The following is a 17,169-nucleotide window of genomic DNA, read 5'->3' as shown; positions in this document are numbered from 1 at the left end:
TCTTTGAGGGATTTACATGTGCTGTGGATAAAGGGGAACCGGTGGATGTATTGTACTTAGATTTCCAGAAGATATTTGATAAGGTGCCACATCAAAGGTTATTGCAGAAAATAAAAGTTCATGCTGTAGGGGGTAACATATTGGCATGGATAGAAAATTGGTGAGCTAACAGGAAACAGAGTAGGCATAAATGAGTCATTTTCTGGTTGGCAAGATGTAACGAGTTGTGTGCCACAGGAATCAGTGCTGGGGCCTCAACTTTTTACAATTCATATAAATGACTTAGATGAAGGGACAGAAGGTATGGTGGCTCAATTTGCTGATGACACAAAGATAGGTAGGAAAGTAATTTGTGAAGAGAACATAAGGGGGCTACAAAGGAATATAGATAGTTTAAGTGAGTGGACAAAGACCTGGCAAATGGAGAATAATGTGGCAAAGTGTGAAATTGTCCACTTTGGCAGGAAGAATAAAAAAGAAGCATATGATCTAAATGGTGAGAGATTGCAGAGCTCTGAGATGCAGAGGGATCTGGGTGTCCTAGTGCATGAATCACAAAAGGTTAGCATGCAGGTACAGCATGTAATTAGGAAAGCTAATAGAATGTTATCGTTTATCACGAGGGGAATTGAATACAAAAATAAGGAGGTTTTGCTTCAGTTATACAGGGCATTGGTGAGACCACATCTGGAGTATGGGATACAAGGTAACTTGATAAGGTGGATTCAAAATTGGCTTAGCTGTCGGAGACAGAGAGTGATGACAGACGGCTGTTTTAGTGACTGGAAGCCAGTGTCCAGTGGCGTACCACAGGGATCTGTGCTGGGTCCCCTATTGTTTGTCATTTATATAAAAGACATAGATGACTTAGGTTACAGGAAGATATAGACGGGATGGTCAAATGGGCAGAAAAGTTGCAGATGGAATTTAATGCTGAAAAGTGTGAGGTGATACACTTTGGAAGGAGTAATGTGACACGGAAGTATTCAATGAATGGCCTGACACTGGCAAGTTCCGAGGAACAAAGGGACCTTGGCGTGTTTGTCCATAGATCTCTGAAGGCAGAAGGGCAGGTTAATAGGGTGGTGAAAAAGGCATGTGGGACACTTGCCTTTATCAATCGAGGCATAGATTACAAAAGCAGGGAGGTCATGTTGGAGTTGTACAGAACTTTGGTAAGGCCACACCTGGAGTACTGTGTGCAATTCTGGTCACCACTTTATAGGAAGAATGTGATTGCATTGGAGGGGGTGCAGAGGCGATTCACCAGGGTGTTGCCTGGGATGGAACATTTAAGCTATGAAAAGAGGTTGGATAGGCTTGGGTTGTTTTCACTGGAGCAGAGAAGACTGAGGGGTGACCTGATCGAGGTGTGCAAGATTATGAAGGGCATGGACAGGGTGGATAGGGAGCAGCTGTTCCCCTTAGTTGAAAGGTTAGTTACGAGGGGTCACAAGTTTAAGGTGAGGGGCAGGAGGTTTAAGGTGGATTTGAGGAAGATCTTTTTAACCCAGAGGGTGGTGACCCAGAGGTCTGGAATGCCCTGCCTGGGAGGGTGGTAGAGGCAGGTTGCCTCACATCCTTTAAAAAGTACCTGGATGAGCACTTGGCACGTCATAACATTCAAGGCTATGGGCCAGGTGCTGGCAAATGGGATTAGGTCGACAGGTCAGGTGTTTTAATGTATCGGTGCAGACTCGATGGGCTGAAGGGCCTCTTCTGCACTGTATTACTCTGTGGTTCTGTGAGTACTGTGTACAGTACTGGTCTCCTTATTTAAGGAAGGATGTAAATGCATTGGAGGCAGTACAGAGAAGGTTTACTAGACTAATACTTGGAATGAGAGGGTTGTCTTATGAGGAAAGGTTGGACAGGCTAGGCTTGTATCTGCTGGAGTTTAGAAGAGTAAGAGGCGACTTGATTGAAACATATAAGATCCTGATGGATCTTGACAGGGTGGATGTGGAAAGGATGTTTCACCTTGTGGGAAAATTTAGAACTAAGGGTCACTGTTTAAAAATAAGGGTTTGCTCATTTAAGACAGAGATGAGGAGAATTTCTTTTCTATCTGAGGGTCGTGAGTCTTTGGAATTCTCTTCCTCAAAAGGTGATGGAAGCAGAGTCTTTGAATATTTTTAAGACAGAGGTAGATAGATTCTTCATAAGCAAGGGGGGTGAAGGTTATCGGGGGTAGGTGGGAATGTGGAGTAATCAGTTCAGCCATGAACTTATTGAATGGCGGAGCAGGCTCGAAGGGCCGAGTGGCCTACTCCTGCTCCTAATTCGTATCTTCTGTTGCCAAAGAGTGGAGCTAAGACACAACTCTGTTTCACTCCATTCTTCACTCCGAAACAGTCGCAAGTGGAGCCATCATACTGTAGAGTGCAGTGAATGCTGTCATGGAAGGAGCGGATGAGACTGAGGAACTTCGGTGGACAGTGACACCTTCGGGAGAATATATTGGCCTTGGAGGGAGAGCAGTGTAGATTCACCAGAATGATACCTGGACTCCAAGGGGTTAATTACGAGGCGAGATTACACAAACTAGGATTGTATTCCCTGGAATTTAGAGGGCTGAAGGGTAATTTAATCAAAGTTAAGAGGAACAGGTAGGGTAGATGGAGAGAAACTATTTCTACTGGTTCTGGAATGTCAGACTAGGGAGCGAAGTCTAAAAATTAAAGCTTGACCTTTCTGGAATGTAATTAAGGAACACTTCCAGACACAAAGGGTGATGGAAGTTCAGAACTCTCCTTCACAAACGACAATCAATGCTGGATCAATTGTTAATTTTAAATCAGAGACTGATAGTTATTTTGTTATCTGATGGTCTTAAGGGATATGGAGCAAAGGTGGGAATATGGAGTTATGTCACTGATCAGCCATGATTTCATTGAATGATGGAACAGGCTTAAGGGGCTGAATGGCCTACTCCTGTTCCTATGTTCCAATCTACTCGGGGGCAGTGTGGGAACAGGGGTGTGGACAGAGTAGATAGTGAGAAACTGCTCCCATTGGTGGAAGTGTCTAGAAATCGAAGACACCGATTTAAGATGGTTGGCAAAAGAACCAAAGGCGACTTGAAGGAAAACTATTTTAGGCAGTGAGTGATTAGGATCTGCCTGACAGTGTGGTGGAGGTAAATTCAAGCCAGGCTTTCAACAGTGTAATTATCTGAGCAGAAAAAATTTGCTGGGCTACAGGGAATTGGCTGAGGACTGGGACTAGCTAACCTGCTCTTGCAGAGAGCTAGCACAGACTCAATGGGCCAAATGACCTCCTTCTGTGCTGTAACAATTCTATGATTCTATGACACAATGTAGAGTGTGTGAGAATCCAGCACAAGGCAGTTATCCTAAACCAATATAAATCACTGGCTAGGCCCCCAGCTAGTGTATTGGGTCCAATTCTGGACCACCCTTTAGGAAGGATGTCAAATACAGAGGAGATTTACTAGAATGAGATCAAGGATGAGGGACTTCAGCTACGTGCAGAGACTGGAGAAGCTTCGAGCAGAGAAGGTTAAGTGGAGATTAAAGAGAGGTGTTCAAAATCACTCTCACCTTCTCCCTTGAACCTATTCCCACTAAACTACTGAACACTCAACATCCCCTCCTGTCACCCAGGTTAGTTGATACTGCTAATGTTTCTCTCTACTCAAGTGTTGTCCCTCTCTCCTGTAAATCTGCTGTCATCACCCACTCCTCAAAAAACCAACCTTTGACCCCACCATCCTTGCAAATTACTGTCCCACCCCCAACCTCCCTTTCCTCTCCAAAGTCCTTGAACCTGTTGTTGCCTGTCAAATCCGTTCCCATCTTTCCCGAAACTCCAAGTTTAAATCCCTCCAATCAGGTTTCCGCCCCGCCACAGTACTGAAACAGCTCTTATCAAAGTCACAAATGACATCCTACGTGACTGTGACAAAGATAAACGTTCCCTCCTCGTTCTTCTCAACTTGTCTGCAGCCTATGATACGTTGACCACACCAACCTCTTCCAATGCCTCTCCACTGTTGTCCAGCTGGATGGGACTGCTCTCACCTGGTTCCATTCTTATTGATCTAATCATAGCTCAAGAATAACCAGCAATGGCTTTTCTTTCTGCTTCTACCCCATTACCTCTGGTGTCCCCCAAGGATCTATCCTTAGCCCATTCAAAAACGCAGCATTAGTTTTCACATGTACACTGACGACACCCAGCTCTACCTCACCAACACCTCTCTTGACCCCTCCACTGTTGCTAAATTATCAGACTGCTTATCCAACATCCAGTACTGGATGAGGAGAAATTTCCTCGAATTAAATACTGGGAAGACGGAAGGGAAAGTTTTTGATCCTTGCTCCAAGCTCCATCCCCTAGCTACTGACTCTATCTTTCTCCCTGGCAACAGTCTGAGATTAAACCAGTTTGTATTTGACACCAGGATGGGCGACTGACCACAGATCTGTGCCATCTCTAAGATGGCCTAGTTCCACTGCCATAGCATCGCCCGACTCTACCATTCTCAGCTCACCTGCTGCTGAAACCCTCATTAATGCCTTTGTTACCTCTAGACTTGACTATTCCGATGCATTTGTATCAAACCACTCCGGAAAAAAAGCACTGTGGGTGTTGACTGCAGTGGTTCAAGAATGTAGCTCACCACCCCCTTCTCAAGGACAACTCGCAAGAGGCAACAAATGCTGGTCTTGCCAGTGATGCCCACATCCCAAGAACGAATAAAGTAAACGCTTCTGTGTCGCACCTTGGAATGTTTTATTACATTCAAGGTGTTATATAAATGCAAGTTGGTGTTGCTGGCAGAATAAATAAGGAGAAACTGTTTCCAGTGACAGGAGGGTCAGTAACCAGAGGACACAGATTGAAGGTAATTGGTAAAAGAACCAGAGGGGGAGATGAGGAGAATTTTTTTTACACCATGAGTTGTTGTGATCTGGAATGCGCTGCCTGAAAGGGCGGTGGAAGCAGATTCAATAATCACTTTCAAAAGGGAACTGGATAAATACATGAAAAGGAGAAAGTTACAGGGTTATGGGGAAAGAGCAGGAGAGTGGGACTAATTGGATAGCTCTTTCAAAGAGACAGCACAGGCACGATGGGCCGAATAAAATCGGACAGCACAGAGGGAGGCCAACGAGGCCAGAATGCGATGGGAGGGGGTTGCAGGGGGAGTCTTATTATTGGCTGGTGGACTGCAGGGATTAGTTCCAGCTCTGGGAAAGACTCCGAGACAGGTCAGAGATAGCAGAGTCTCGAGGAGACGATCGTGAGCAAGAGGAGAAGAAGGAGGATGGGAGGTTGAGACACTGGGATTGAGGGAAGGGACAGGGTATTGGGAGGAGGGGGAAAGAGCAATTGGATTTGATTGGTGCCAAGTAGCAGGCATAGTTCAGACTGAGGATCTTCAATCCATCCCACTCCAAATTAGGCAGAATAGATTCAAATAATAGCTGAGACTAATCTCTCCGGTGTTCCCTTTAAAGATGCTCAAGAGGCCAGAATTAGAGGAGTGCAGATATCTGGCAGGGTTGTAGGACTGGAGGCAATAAGAGAGAAAGGGAGGGGCACTGGCCTGGGACTAACAAAAAAACAATCAACTCAGTCCGAAAGCCCCTATAATGTAGGTTTCTGAATCCGAACTCACAACACAGAATCCAGCACTTACCTTATTCCCATACTCTGCACGACTGTCGTGTGGGAAAGTCTCGACAATGTCTCAATCACCTGTAACAAGAAAAGTCTCATCAGTGAAGCCATCTGTTGTATCAAACAGGGTAAAATTATAGAACCATAGAAAAATTACAGCACAGAAGGAGGCCATTCAGCCAGTCATGTCCATGCCATACGAAAAACTTTTTTCTGTATCTTATATTTTGTCTCGACCCTTTTAATGAAATGTGCTTTTCTCAAATCACATCGTTGTGTGTGGAGCCAGAGGACGTAGGTGAGGCTTTAAATGATTACTTTTCATCTGTGTTCACTATGGAGAAGGACGATGTAGGTGTAGAGATCAGGGAGGGGGATTGTGATATATTAACATATTAGCATTGAAAGGGAGGAAGTATTAGCTGTTTTAGCGGGTTTAAAAGTGGATAAATCCCCAGGCCCAGATGAGATGTATCCCAGGCTGTTATGTGAGGCAAGGGAGGAGATAGCAGGGGCTCTGACACAAATTTTCAAATCCTCTCTGGCCACAGGAGAGGTGCCAGAGGACTGGAGGACAGTGAATGTGGTACCATTATTCAAGAAGGGTAGCAAGGACAAAGCAGGTAATTACAGGCCAGTGAGTCTAATATCAGTGGTTGGGAAAATATTGGAAAAAATTCTGAGGGACAGGATTAATCCCCACTTGGAGAGGCAGGGATTAATCAGGGATAGTCAGCATGGCTTTGTCAGGGGGAGATCATGTCTAACTAACTTGATTGAATTTTTCGAGGAGGTGACGAGATGTGTAGATAAGGGTAAAGCAGTAGATGTAGTCTACATGGATTTCAGTAAGGCTTCTGATAAGGTCCCGCATGGGAGATTGGTTAAGAAGGTAAGAGCCAATGGAATCCAGGGCAATTTGGATCCAAAATTGGCTCAGTGGCAGGAGGCAGAGAGTAATGGTCGAGGGTTGTTTCTGCAATTGGAAGCCTGTGACCAGTGGTGTACCACAGGGATCGGTGCTGGGACCCTTGCTGTTTGTAGTGTACATTAATGATTTAGACGTGAATATAGGAGGTATGATCATTAAGTTCGCAGATGACACAAAAATTGGTGTGTTGTAAATAGTGAGGAGGAAAGTCTTAGATTAAAAGACGATATAGATGGGCTGGTAAAATGGGCAGAGCAGTGGCAAATGGAATTTAATCCTGAGAAGTGTGAGGTGATGCATTTTGAGAGGACTAACAAGGCAGGGAATATACAATGGATAGCAGGACCCTCGGGAGTACAGAGGGTCGGAGGGACCTTGGTGTACTTGTCCATAGATCACTGAAGGCAGCAGCACAGGGAGATAAGGTGGTTAGGAAGGCATATGGGATACCTGTCTTTATTAGCCAAGGCATAGAATATAAGAGCAGGGAGGTTATGATGGAGCTGTATAAAACGCTAGTTAGGCCCCAGCTGGAGTACTGTGTACAGTTCTGGTCACCACACAATAGGAAGGATGTGATTGCACTGGAGAGGGTGCAGAGGAGATTCACCAGGATGGAGAGAGACTGAAAAGGCTAGGTTTGTTTTCCTTAGAGCAGAGAAGGCTGAGGGGGGACATGATCGACGTGTATAAGATTATGAGGGGCATTGATAGGTTAGATAGGAAGAAACTTTTTCCCTTAGCGGAGGGGTCAATAACCAGGGGGGCATAGATTTAAGGTAAGGTGCAGGAGGTTTAGAGGGGATTTGAGGAAAAATATTTTCACCCAACGGGTGGTTGGAATCTGGAACACACTGCCTGAAGGGGTGGTAGAGGCAGGAACCCTCACAACATTTAAGTATTTAGATGAGCACTTGAAACACCACAGCATACAAGGCTACGGGCCAAGTGCTGAAAAATGGGATTAGAATAGTTGGGTGCTGGATGGCCGACACAGACACGATGGGCCGAAGGGCCTGTTTCTGTGCTGTATAACTCTATGACGCTATGACACATTTCATTCCACTGCGTGTGGAGGTGTCAAGCAGGCCCCCACCTGCCAAGAATGAGGCACACTGGTTTGTCATATGAACATTGATTTTTAACTGTTGCTGGAACGAGGAAATGACTTGTTAAACAGATCAGCCATGACTGGAAAAGAAACATTTACATACTAACAGACATCGAAGGTGAGGAAGCGCATCCCAGAGCCTGCTAAGGAGGATACAATCCACAAAGGCCAAGACTGGTTAGACCAGCTGGTCACATGACTAACTGGCTGTTCCAGGGTTTTCTTTTGAACTGGTCACAGAGAGTTTGAAGGCAGAGTGTCAGTTTGCTCCTGGATTGAGAAGATCTCTCTCCTGACTGCTCCCATCTCTTTTTCACAAGCCTCTGAATCCACTGAAGACACATGAACCCCGAGAGAGAAAAGTCTCCTACGGCAAACAAGGTTTAAGAAGAACACTGGGCCCCAATGAAAAGCAAGATCTATCTACAATCAAGGACACTCCAGTGAGCCCGAAGAACCGTAACAACTCTTCAGATATTGCCTCAAACCTTTCCACTTTATTTTTCATCTGCTCTTTTCTGTCTCTATTTGCATGCGTGTATCGCGTATGCATGATAGCGTGGGCATGTCGTGTATCCGTAGGCGTTAACCAAATTAGAGTTGAAGTTTAATAAATTTCAACTTTTCTTCTTTAAACCTGAGAAAAAATGTGTGTACTGGTTTCTTTGCCTTATAATTGGAAAGCGGTGAACAAGGATTCACCAAGGGGGAACTAAAAACACAGAGTGTTAAAAATAAACCCAGTTACAGGTGAAGGCTCAGAAGGATCCCTGGATACCTTCCTCACTGGGTCATAACATACGTGTCCTGGGAGTGTTTAATGGGACAGTGTAGAGGGAGCTTTACTCTGTATCTAACCCCCGTTTTTTTTTTTTGTTTTTCGAGGGGGCCTTTATTCCTCAGGCCCCCTTGATATACATACTTATATTTTTAAAATAACTTTATTAAAACCAGATAAATAAACAAAAAACTCAAATTAAAATGCCATTCTCGGCGTCGACAATGCACTCCAGTCCCTGCGGTGCCCACCGGTCGCGGAAGGCCTCAAGCGTAGCGGCGGACACCGCATGCTCCTTTTCCAGGGACACCCGGGCGCGAACGTAACCGCGGAAGAGGGGCAGGCAATCGGGGAGGACGGACCCCCTGACGGCCCGCAACCTGGACCTGTGAATTGCCACCTTGGCCAGGCCCAGGAGCAGACCGACGAGGAGATCCTGCTCCCGGCCCAAGCCCCTCCGCACCGGGTGCCCAAAGATCAGGAGCGTGGGACTGAAGTGCAGCCAGAATTTGAGGAGCAGCCGCTTCAGATACTCAAATAGGGGCTGCAACCTCGCACACTCCGTATAAATGTGGAACACGGACTCGTCCAGGCCGCAGAAAGTACAGGTGGCCTGGGAGTCCGTGAACCTACTTAAAAGCCTATTGCACGGGACTGCTCTGTGCAGCACCCTCCACCCCAGGACCCCGATGTAAAGGGGGAAGACTCCCGCGTAGAGAGACCTCCATCGGGGTTTCCCCTCGCCGCCAGATGGCAACGCGGACCGCCAGGGCGTGTCCGGCCGGCTGACGAGGAAGTGGAGAGTGTGCAGGAGCAGCCCGTACAGGAAACCCCTCCGCGCCGATTGGAATGGCACGGAGGGCATTTCCGAGAGGCGGCTCGGGTTGTGCGGGACCGGCTCCCGAGGAGGGTTTCGGGGCCTGGGTCCGATGAGCAGTTCCGGCCGAGCGGGGGTCAGCTCGGCCGGGATCGCTCCGCACTCCCGAGCCCCCCTCGCCACCCGCAGTGAGGGGCATCCCGGGGGTTTCGGCTACTCCTCCGCCCGCCGGACCGTCCCCGGAGTCGGCCGCCCGGACAGCCGAGGCGCTCTCCTCCGCCGGCGGGGGAGCGCCCTGACTGGAGGCGACCATGTTCCAGACTCGGAAAAGATCCCGGTAAAAGACAGGCAACTCCCTCAGAGAGGCGCGGCTAACGGACTCCACCGGGAGCTGCGTGTCGTCTTGAAGGCAGTGACACCGGCGGAAAAAATACGTCGCCAGCGCACACCATCTGGGAGGACGCTCGACGTACAGGTATCTCTGCAGGGTCCGAAGGCGGAGAGTCACAGCCTGGGTGCGGACGCACACCAGCGACTGACCGCCCTCCTCGATCGGGAGACTCAGGACCGCGGCAGAGACCCAGTGTTTCCTCTTGCCCCAGAAGAAATCGACGAGTTTCTTCTGGATCTTGGTGGCAAATACAGGGGGTGCGGCCAAAGTGACCAACCGGTACCACAGCATGGAGGCCACCAGTTGGTTTATGACCAACGCTCGGCCCCTGTAGGAAAGCACTCGGAGCAGTCCTGTCCAGCGCCCCAGCCGAGCGGTGACTTTCGCCTCCAACTCCTGCCAGTTTGCCGGCCAGGCTTCCTCAGCGGGGCTAAGGTGGACTCCCAGATAGAGGAGGTGCGTGGTGCTCCACGCAAAAGGTGTCATTTCCTCCGGCAGGGAGTCCACCCGCCACTGACCAACCAGGAGTCCGGAACAATTCTCCCAATTGATCCTCGCGGAGGACGCGGCAGAAAAGGTCTGCTGGCAGTTGCGCATCCTCCGCAAGTCAACGGGATCTGTGACCGCGAGGAGCCCGTCGTCAGCGTAAGCCGAGAGGACGACCCGCATGGCCGGCTCGCGCAGAGCCAATCCCGTCAACCTCCTGCGAAGCAGGTACAGGAAGGGCTCCATGCAGATGGTATACAATTGGCCGGACATGGGGCATCCCTAACGCACTCCTCTCCCAAAGCGAAGGGACGCCGTCAAGGACCCGTTAACTTTGACTAGACACTCTGCGGCGGCGTATAAAAGTCGGACCCGGGCCACGAAATGCAGCCCGAGTCCGAAAGCGCGCAGAGTCCCGAAAAGGTATTCGTGATCCACCCTGGCGAACACCTTCTCCTGATCGAGGGAGAGAAAGGCGACCGATTGACCAGTACTCTGGGAAAGGTGGATCAGGTCCCGGAACAGGTGGATGTTGTCCTGGATGGACCGGCCCGGGACCATGTAGGACTGGTCGAGGTGGAACATGTGGGCCAGCACGGAGCCCAGGCGGGTAGACATAGCCCGGGCAAAGATCTTATAATCCGTGCTGAGGAGGGAGACCGGACGCCAGTTTTTAAGCAGGCGGAGATCGCCCCTCTTCGGCAGCAGGACGATGACCGCCCTGCGCCACGAGAGGGGCATCTCCCCGGTCACCAGGCTTTCCCCCAGGACCCGCGTGTAATCGTCCCCCAGGACGTCCCAGAACGCCCTGAGGAGCTCCACGGTCAACCCATCCAGCCCTGGGGATTTGCCCCTCGAGAGCTGGTGGAGGGTGCCAGTCAGCTCCGCCAATGTGAGCGGAGCCTTAAACCCTTTGGCGCCCTCCGGGCTGACCTGCGGCAGGTCCTCCCACAAAACTCTGCGCGCATCCTCGCTGGACGGATCCAGAGAGAACAACGCACTGTAATAAGTACGGACCAGGAGGCCCATTCCCTCCGGATCCGTGATGGAGGATCCGTCGTCGGCCAGCAGCTCAATGAGCTGCTTACGGACCCCCCGCCATTTTTCCAGCGAGTAGAAGAAGGGTGAGGCGCGATCCAAATCTTCCAGGATCTGGATCCGCGACCTCACGTACGCGCCTCGGGACCCTATGAGCTGCAGGTCCCTCAGCGCGCCCTTCTTCTCTTTGTACGCCTGCCACAGGGCCGGGTCCATGACGGCATGACCGAGGCGGGACTCCAAGTCGAGCACCTCCCTCTCAAGGCGCCCGATCTCGGCTTCCCGCCTCTTGGTCGACCCCTTCGCGGACTCCTGACAGAAGACGCGGATGTGAGTCTTGCCCACATCCCACCATAGCCTCAAGGAGGGGAAGCCCCCTTGCTTCCTTCTCCAGTCGGCCCAGAATCGACAGAACGAGTCCCGAAATCGCACATCCTCCAGCAGCCAGTTGTTAAAGTGCCAGTAAGCGGACCCTGCCCGCGTGCGGAGCGGAGTGAACTCCGCCCACACCAGGCGGTGGTCCGAGCACGGCACCAGCCGCATGGAGGCCGCCGAGATGCGGGAGACGTACGCCTGCAAAATGTAGAGGCGGTCGATTCGCGACCCCCCTCCTCCAGACCTCCACGTGAAGGCGCTGGAGTCGGGATGGAGATTCCGCCAGACGTCCACCAAGTTAAGGGAGCTGATCAGTCCCCTCAACTTCTCCACCGACGCTTGGCCGCGCTGGGGACCGGAGTGATTCCCCACCTCGAGGGTGCAGTTAAAATCCCCCCCGAGGATGATGCACTCGCCGCTATCGATGGAGCTCAAGAGAGCGGACACTTATTCAAAGAAGCGCGCTTGCAACACGCCGGGCCTGGGCGCGTACACGTTCACAAAGTGGAGTGGCACGCTACCCAGGCGAACGGTGAGGTGGGGCAAGCTGCCCGGCACTAGCTCCTTGACCCCCAAGATCTCCGGCTGAAAAGTCGGGGCCAACAAGATAGCCACCCCACTGGAAATAGGGGTGAGGTGACTCATGTAGACCCCACCCTGCCACTCCAGGAGCCAGGTGGCTTTGTCTCCCGGAACGGTGTGGGTTTCCTGCAGAAAGCTCACCGCGTATCTCCCTTCCCTAAGGACTGAGAGATTGTGAAATCTGCGGTGAGCCCCTCTGCTGCCGTTGATGTTGAGGCTGGCTATGGTTATCTTCATGTCAAAGGTAATTAAAACCCGTCACAAACACCTCACTGTGAGGAGGGAGTGGAAGTGCACCTGGCCCTCCACTCCCCCAGCAACCCATTGAGGAACACACTAAAACGGCACCTCTCAACCAGTTTCACGTCCGCGCGCTTGCCCGCTATCTTAACGGCGGCACGGACGGACTGTGTGATCAGCGCCAGATTCAACCAACGGTCGAGAGCCTGCTGAACTTTATTGCGGCAACCCCTGCAAGCAGCGAGGAAATCCCGGAGTTCCGCCGTGGGGATGAGAGGAGATTCGGTGGGAGGCACGAGGGACTCCACCACCTCACTGGTGATGGAATCAAGATCATCCTCCGTGCCCCGCACCGAATCCCCATCCTCCTCCGGGTCGTCACCGCCAGCGGCCGACACATCCACCACACACTGTAGGGTGGACGTCACGGCCGCGCCAGCTGGTCCCGCCTCCGTCACGATCCCACCCCCAGGATCGATGGCGGAGGAGTCCTCTCTGGGTTCTATTGTGAAACTGGAGCCTGTAGGCACCAGCGGTTCAGGACTCCCCTCCACCTCCGTCCCCAGGCCAATGAGTGGTCCAGGGGAGACAGAAGTTCCGGACTCCGGGAAACCAGCCGGAGCCGAGACTGGAGGCGGAGGGAGGAGGCTATCTCCCGCTCCGCCAGCACCCACAGGCCCAGCAGATGGGGAAGCAATCTCAGTTATAACTGGGTCGGGTGTCTCCTGGTTGCTGGTGGACTCCGGCTGGGAGGCCCGACCCTCTGGGGCCTCGCCCTCCCCTTCATTCAGGGCACCCGACCCAGTAGCAGTGGCAGAATGGGCGGCGTCCCCAGGCTCCCCCACCACAAGCAGGGCCCCACTTACTCCTTCAGGAGGGGCCTCAAGTACCGGGGCCTTCCCCTCCCCTCCATCCTGAGGAATAGAGTGCTCCTGCCCGGACTTTGCAGCCTTGGTGGTGGCGGTAGGGGAAACCTGGGGACCTGAAACAGGAGACAGCTCCCCTCCAACAGATGGGCCCTGCGCCTCAGGTCCCCTTGTTACCTCTGTGGAGGGGTACCTTCTCCTCTTTTTCCCAGTTGTGTGCGGAGGCTCAGAGACCTCCATCTCATCAGAGGCCTCCACCTCCACACTCTCCTTTTTTTTATTCACCCTGGGCCTGAGCCCAGCCCTGGGGCAAGTTGACTTCCCGAGATCGGGCCTTGGGCTGAGCTCAGGCTCGGGTAGTGTCACGGTGTCCAGGGGACGCGCCTCTCGATGTTTATTTCTCCTCCGCGCCTTCCTTCCACTTGGACGGTCACCCCCCTCCCTGCCGGAGGCCGTGAAAACCACAGCCTCCGGTACCGACTGAATGGTATCTGGTGGTGGTGTAGGGGGGGTGGGAGGAGGTGCAGCGTCGCCACCCTGGGCCGCCGAGTTGGAGTTGGCAGCCGGGAGGTTGGGGCAGTTCTTACGAACATGCCCCACCCCCTTACAGACATGGCACCGCACCCCGTCCAAGGTCCAGAAGACGCGGTAGGCCGTCCCCTGGAATTCTACATTTAAGTGGCTCTCTGTCACCTCCTCCTGCGCCTGCTGCATGAATAACTGGCGGCGGAAGGAGTACACGTGTCGGAGGCTGTTCTCCCGAAGACCGAGCGGGACTGGGGTGAGCCCCGTCTTTACCTCCCCCAGATGGTGCAGGTGGGGAAGGAGGAGCTCACCAGGAATGAAGGGCGGGACATTGGATAGAATGAGCCTTTGCGCAGTGGCCTCCAGGGGGTCCACTGGCAGTAAGGTCCCGCCCACGGTGAGCCCCTTGCTCAGAGCCAGGGACACCGCCCGCTCGGTCCTCAGGAACAACACTGCCTTCCCATACATTTTAGAGGCTGCAACAATGGCCGAAGGGCCGACAACCTCGGCCATTAATTTCACGCATGCCTCGATAGTCATGTTCGGGTGGACGTAGCTCTTGACCCCATGCTTTGTTAATAAAGCAAACGGTGACGAGGCAACAGGTGCAGCTGCAGCAGCCGCAGCAGCATATGAACGGGAAGGCCCCGCCACCGGCGAAGAGGGGCTTGCCATGGGGTCGCAGAGCTACGCCCACCCCCAAGAAACAAAGCACACGACAGTTTTCTTTAACACAAGCAATATGATGGGGGAAGGGGGGATGGGAATAGAGGAGGATAGGGCTGAAAAGGACAAGGAGAGTAGAGGATAGGTGGCCGAGTGATGGAAGAGAGAGAACAGCTGCGAGGATGTTACACTTCAATTGGTGGTTGGAGCATCTTCCTGCAGAGCCGACACTCCACTCTTCCAGTTAGGGGAGGGTTCTTCGCCCTGGTCGGTTAGAGCCGCCCGGTTCTCTCCCTTTTCTGTTGTTGTATAAGGATTTTCTTCAGCCGGGCAGCTCCAGCCGTCCCGAGCCACACAGTTGGGGGTGGGGAGGGAGCCCCTTTTGTGCAGGATGGCAGATAAACACAAGAGCTAGTACAGGGGCTCCCTATTGAATTTGGCAGCCCCACCCCTGGATCTTCCGGTGCCTCCTCCCTCCCCCAACAGTCCAAACAACCAACAGTTCTCTGGTGCTCCAACACCCACCTCTCCAAAATGACTCTCAGGTCTTCTTAGTCTTGAAAAAGTGCAACAGTAAATACAGCTGTCTCCACTCTACAGTCACCTCTCTGCAGTAACTCCAGTCTCCTCTCCAGTTGCAGTTGCAGCAACACAGGTGCAGCTGCTCCCCCTGATTGCTGGCAGGAAGTGTTCCAAATTGACCAGCCAATCCCCGTGCGGTACCTGTCCTGGGAGTGTTTGATGGGAGTGTAGAGGGAGCTTTACTATGTATCTAACCCCCCGTTTTTTTTTTATTTTTTATTTATTTTTTTCTTAAGGTGGCCTTTATACCCCAGGCCCCTTTTATATTTTTCACATCGCGGGGGCCTTTATTCCTCAGGCCCCCTTTATATACATATTTACAGTTTTAAAATAACTTTATTATAACCAGATAAATCAACAAAAAACTCAAATTAAAATGCCATTCTCGGCGTCAACGATGCACTCCAGTCCCTGCGGTGCCCACCGGTCGCGGAAGATCTAACCCCCCGTGCTGTACCAGTCCTGGGAATGTTTGATGGGGACAGTGTAGAGGGAGCTTTACTCTGTATCTAACCCCGTGCTTCACCTGTCCTGGGAGTGTTTAATGGGACAGTGTAGAGGAAGCTTTACTCTGTATCTAACCCATGCTGAGAGAGCTAGACAGGGAGGCAGAGAGAGAGAGCGAGAGAGACAGGGAGAGCGAGAGAGAAAGACAGGGAGAGAGCAAGCAAGCATTACAGGGAGAGTGAGTGAACGAGACAGGGAGAGAGAGAGAGAGAGAGAGAGAGACAGCTATTCTTCAGAACAGGCTCTACACAAAGCTTTGGTCAACTGAGCACACAATAGCTTCCTCAAACACATAGAGTGCCAGTGAAGCCAGTGTGACAGCATCCCCACTTTACACATCTGTCAAATCACAGATTAACCCGTTGTCAGGAAAACTCTATATGCCAAATGGGACATCTTAATTTTATCAGTTGGAAACTTACCTTAGACTTTTAATGGAAAAAATCCTACAAGTTAACTTTTAAAAAAACAGCCAAGATGGCCACTGCAATTTACATTTGAAATACCAGGAGATTGGACTGGAGACAAAGAGTCTAATAGAAGCTCAGCCAGGACAATGGCTTGCCCTAAGTGATTGAATTACCAAGAACAGCTTTATCAGCATGACTGTAAAGGCCATTCCCACCCATCGCCTTTGAAAGAGTCAACCCCCCCCACCCCCCGCCACAAGTGTGGATGGACACCCTGGGCATGTAGTACCTTGAATTTCATTAGAAGATTCCAGAAGAAAACTCATTGGAAACAAAAGGAGATTAGTAGAACCACGTGACTACCAGCTCATCTCTGAGGAAACATAAAGTTTTATGACACAGACAGCAGATGGGCAGTAACTTAGGGTACAGAAGCAAAGATGGCAGCTGCTCCCCTGTATCTCTCTTTCTCTCTCTCTCTCTCTCTCCCCAGAAAATATCAAGAAAGGAACTGACTGCGACTGGGGGACCCCCTCCAAGCCTACAAACCAGCTACAGCCAGCAACCAGGGGAAGAGAATCAACAACCAATTCTGCCTTCAGGAACTCTGAGCAAAGCAAGCCAAGCACAGAGCACATGGACCAGCGAGGACTTCAAGACTACAGCCTCAGCCAAGGACAACTGGATTTACACACTATATTTAATTTCTATTTATTCTGGACTTTAATCCAACCACCAAATCTGTTTCCCTCTGAAATCTATTTGTGTGTGTGTACCTCTCATGTGAATGTGTGCATGAATGTGTAGCATATTTTTAAAGTATTTTAAATCGTGTTAGAGTGTTAAGTGTAATAGTCATAAGAGCTCTGGTTTTTAAAAAAGAATGAGGTCTGTGTGCCTTTAAAACTGAGAAAAAGGGCTTTCTGTGAACCGTGACTGCAGAGACTTGTTGTGGTATTTGAAGTGCAAGCTGCAAGGCAATTTGTAACCAAACAACCAGAAACTTTTACGACTATCTTATGACTAGGTTATTGTTGAAAAGTTAGTTTCACATTTGGGTTCTTCAGTTACTGCTGGAGACTAGCCAGGAATACAGCCCAGAAAACTCTTTCCCTTGAAAATAATTCCTGTATCAAGTAAAATTCTAATTTGTTCATGAAGTTAAAAGAACTTTGACGGAGTTGCAAATCTAAGGTATGGGACCTAAAACTCTTG

At 50.8% G+C, this 17,169-nt stretch overlaps 1 protein-coding gene across 2 annotated transcripts in view; it reads right to left on the bottom strand.

Annotated features, from left to right (window-relative positions):
- Nucleotides 1–17,169, bottom strand: part of LOC137372614 (guanine nucleotide exchange factor VAV3-like) — a 350,921-nt gene that overhangs the window by 193,382 nt on the left and 140,370 nt on the right. For both annotated transcript variants that reach the window (XR_010975463.1, XM_068036548.1), the window contains exon 3: nt 5,669–5,727. Coding sequence is in view for 1 of the 2 variants with exons in the window: in XM_068036548.1 (XP_067892649.1) it covers nt 5,669–5,727 (59 nt within the window). In the remaining variant the exon portion in view is untranslated. The remainder of the gene's footprint in view (nt 1–5,668; nt 5,728–17,169) is intronic.

Source organism: Heterodontus francisci, chromosome 8, assembly GCF_036365525.1.
Source record: "Heterodontus francisci isolate sHetFra1 chromosome 8, sHetFra1.hap1, whole genome shotgun sequence".
Taxonomy (NCBI): Eukaryota; Metazoa; Chordata; class Chondrichthyes; order Heterodontiformes; family Heterodontidae; genus Heterodontus; species Heterodontus francisci.
The sequence above is the reverse complement of the archived record's forward strand: the minus strand, read 5'-3'. Positions and strand labels throughout refer to the sequence as shown.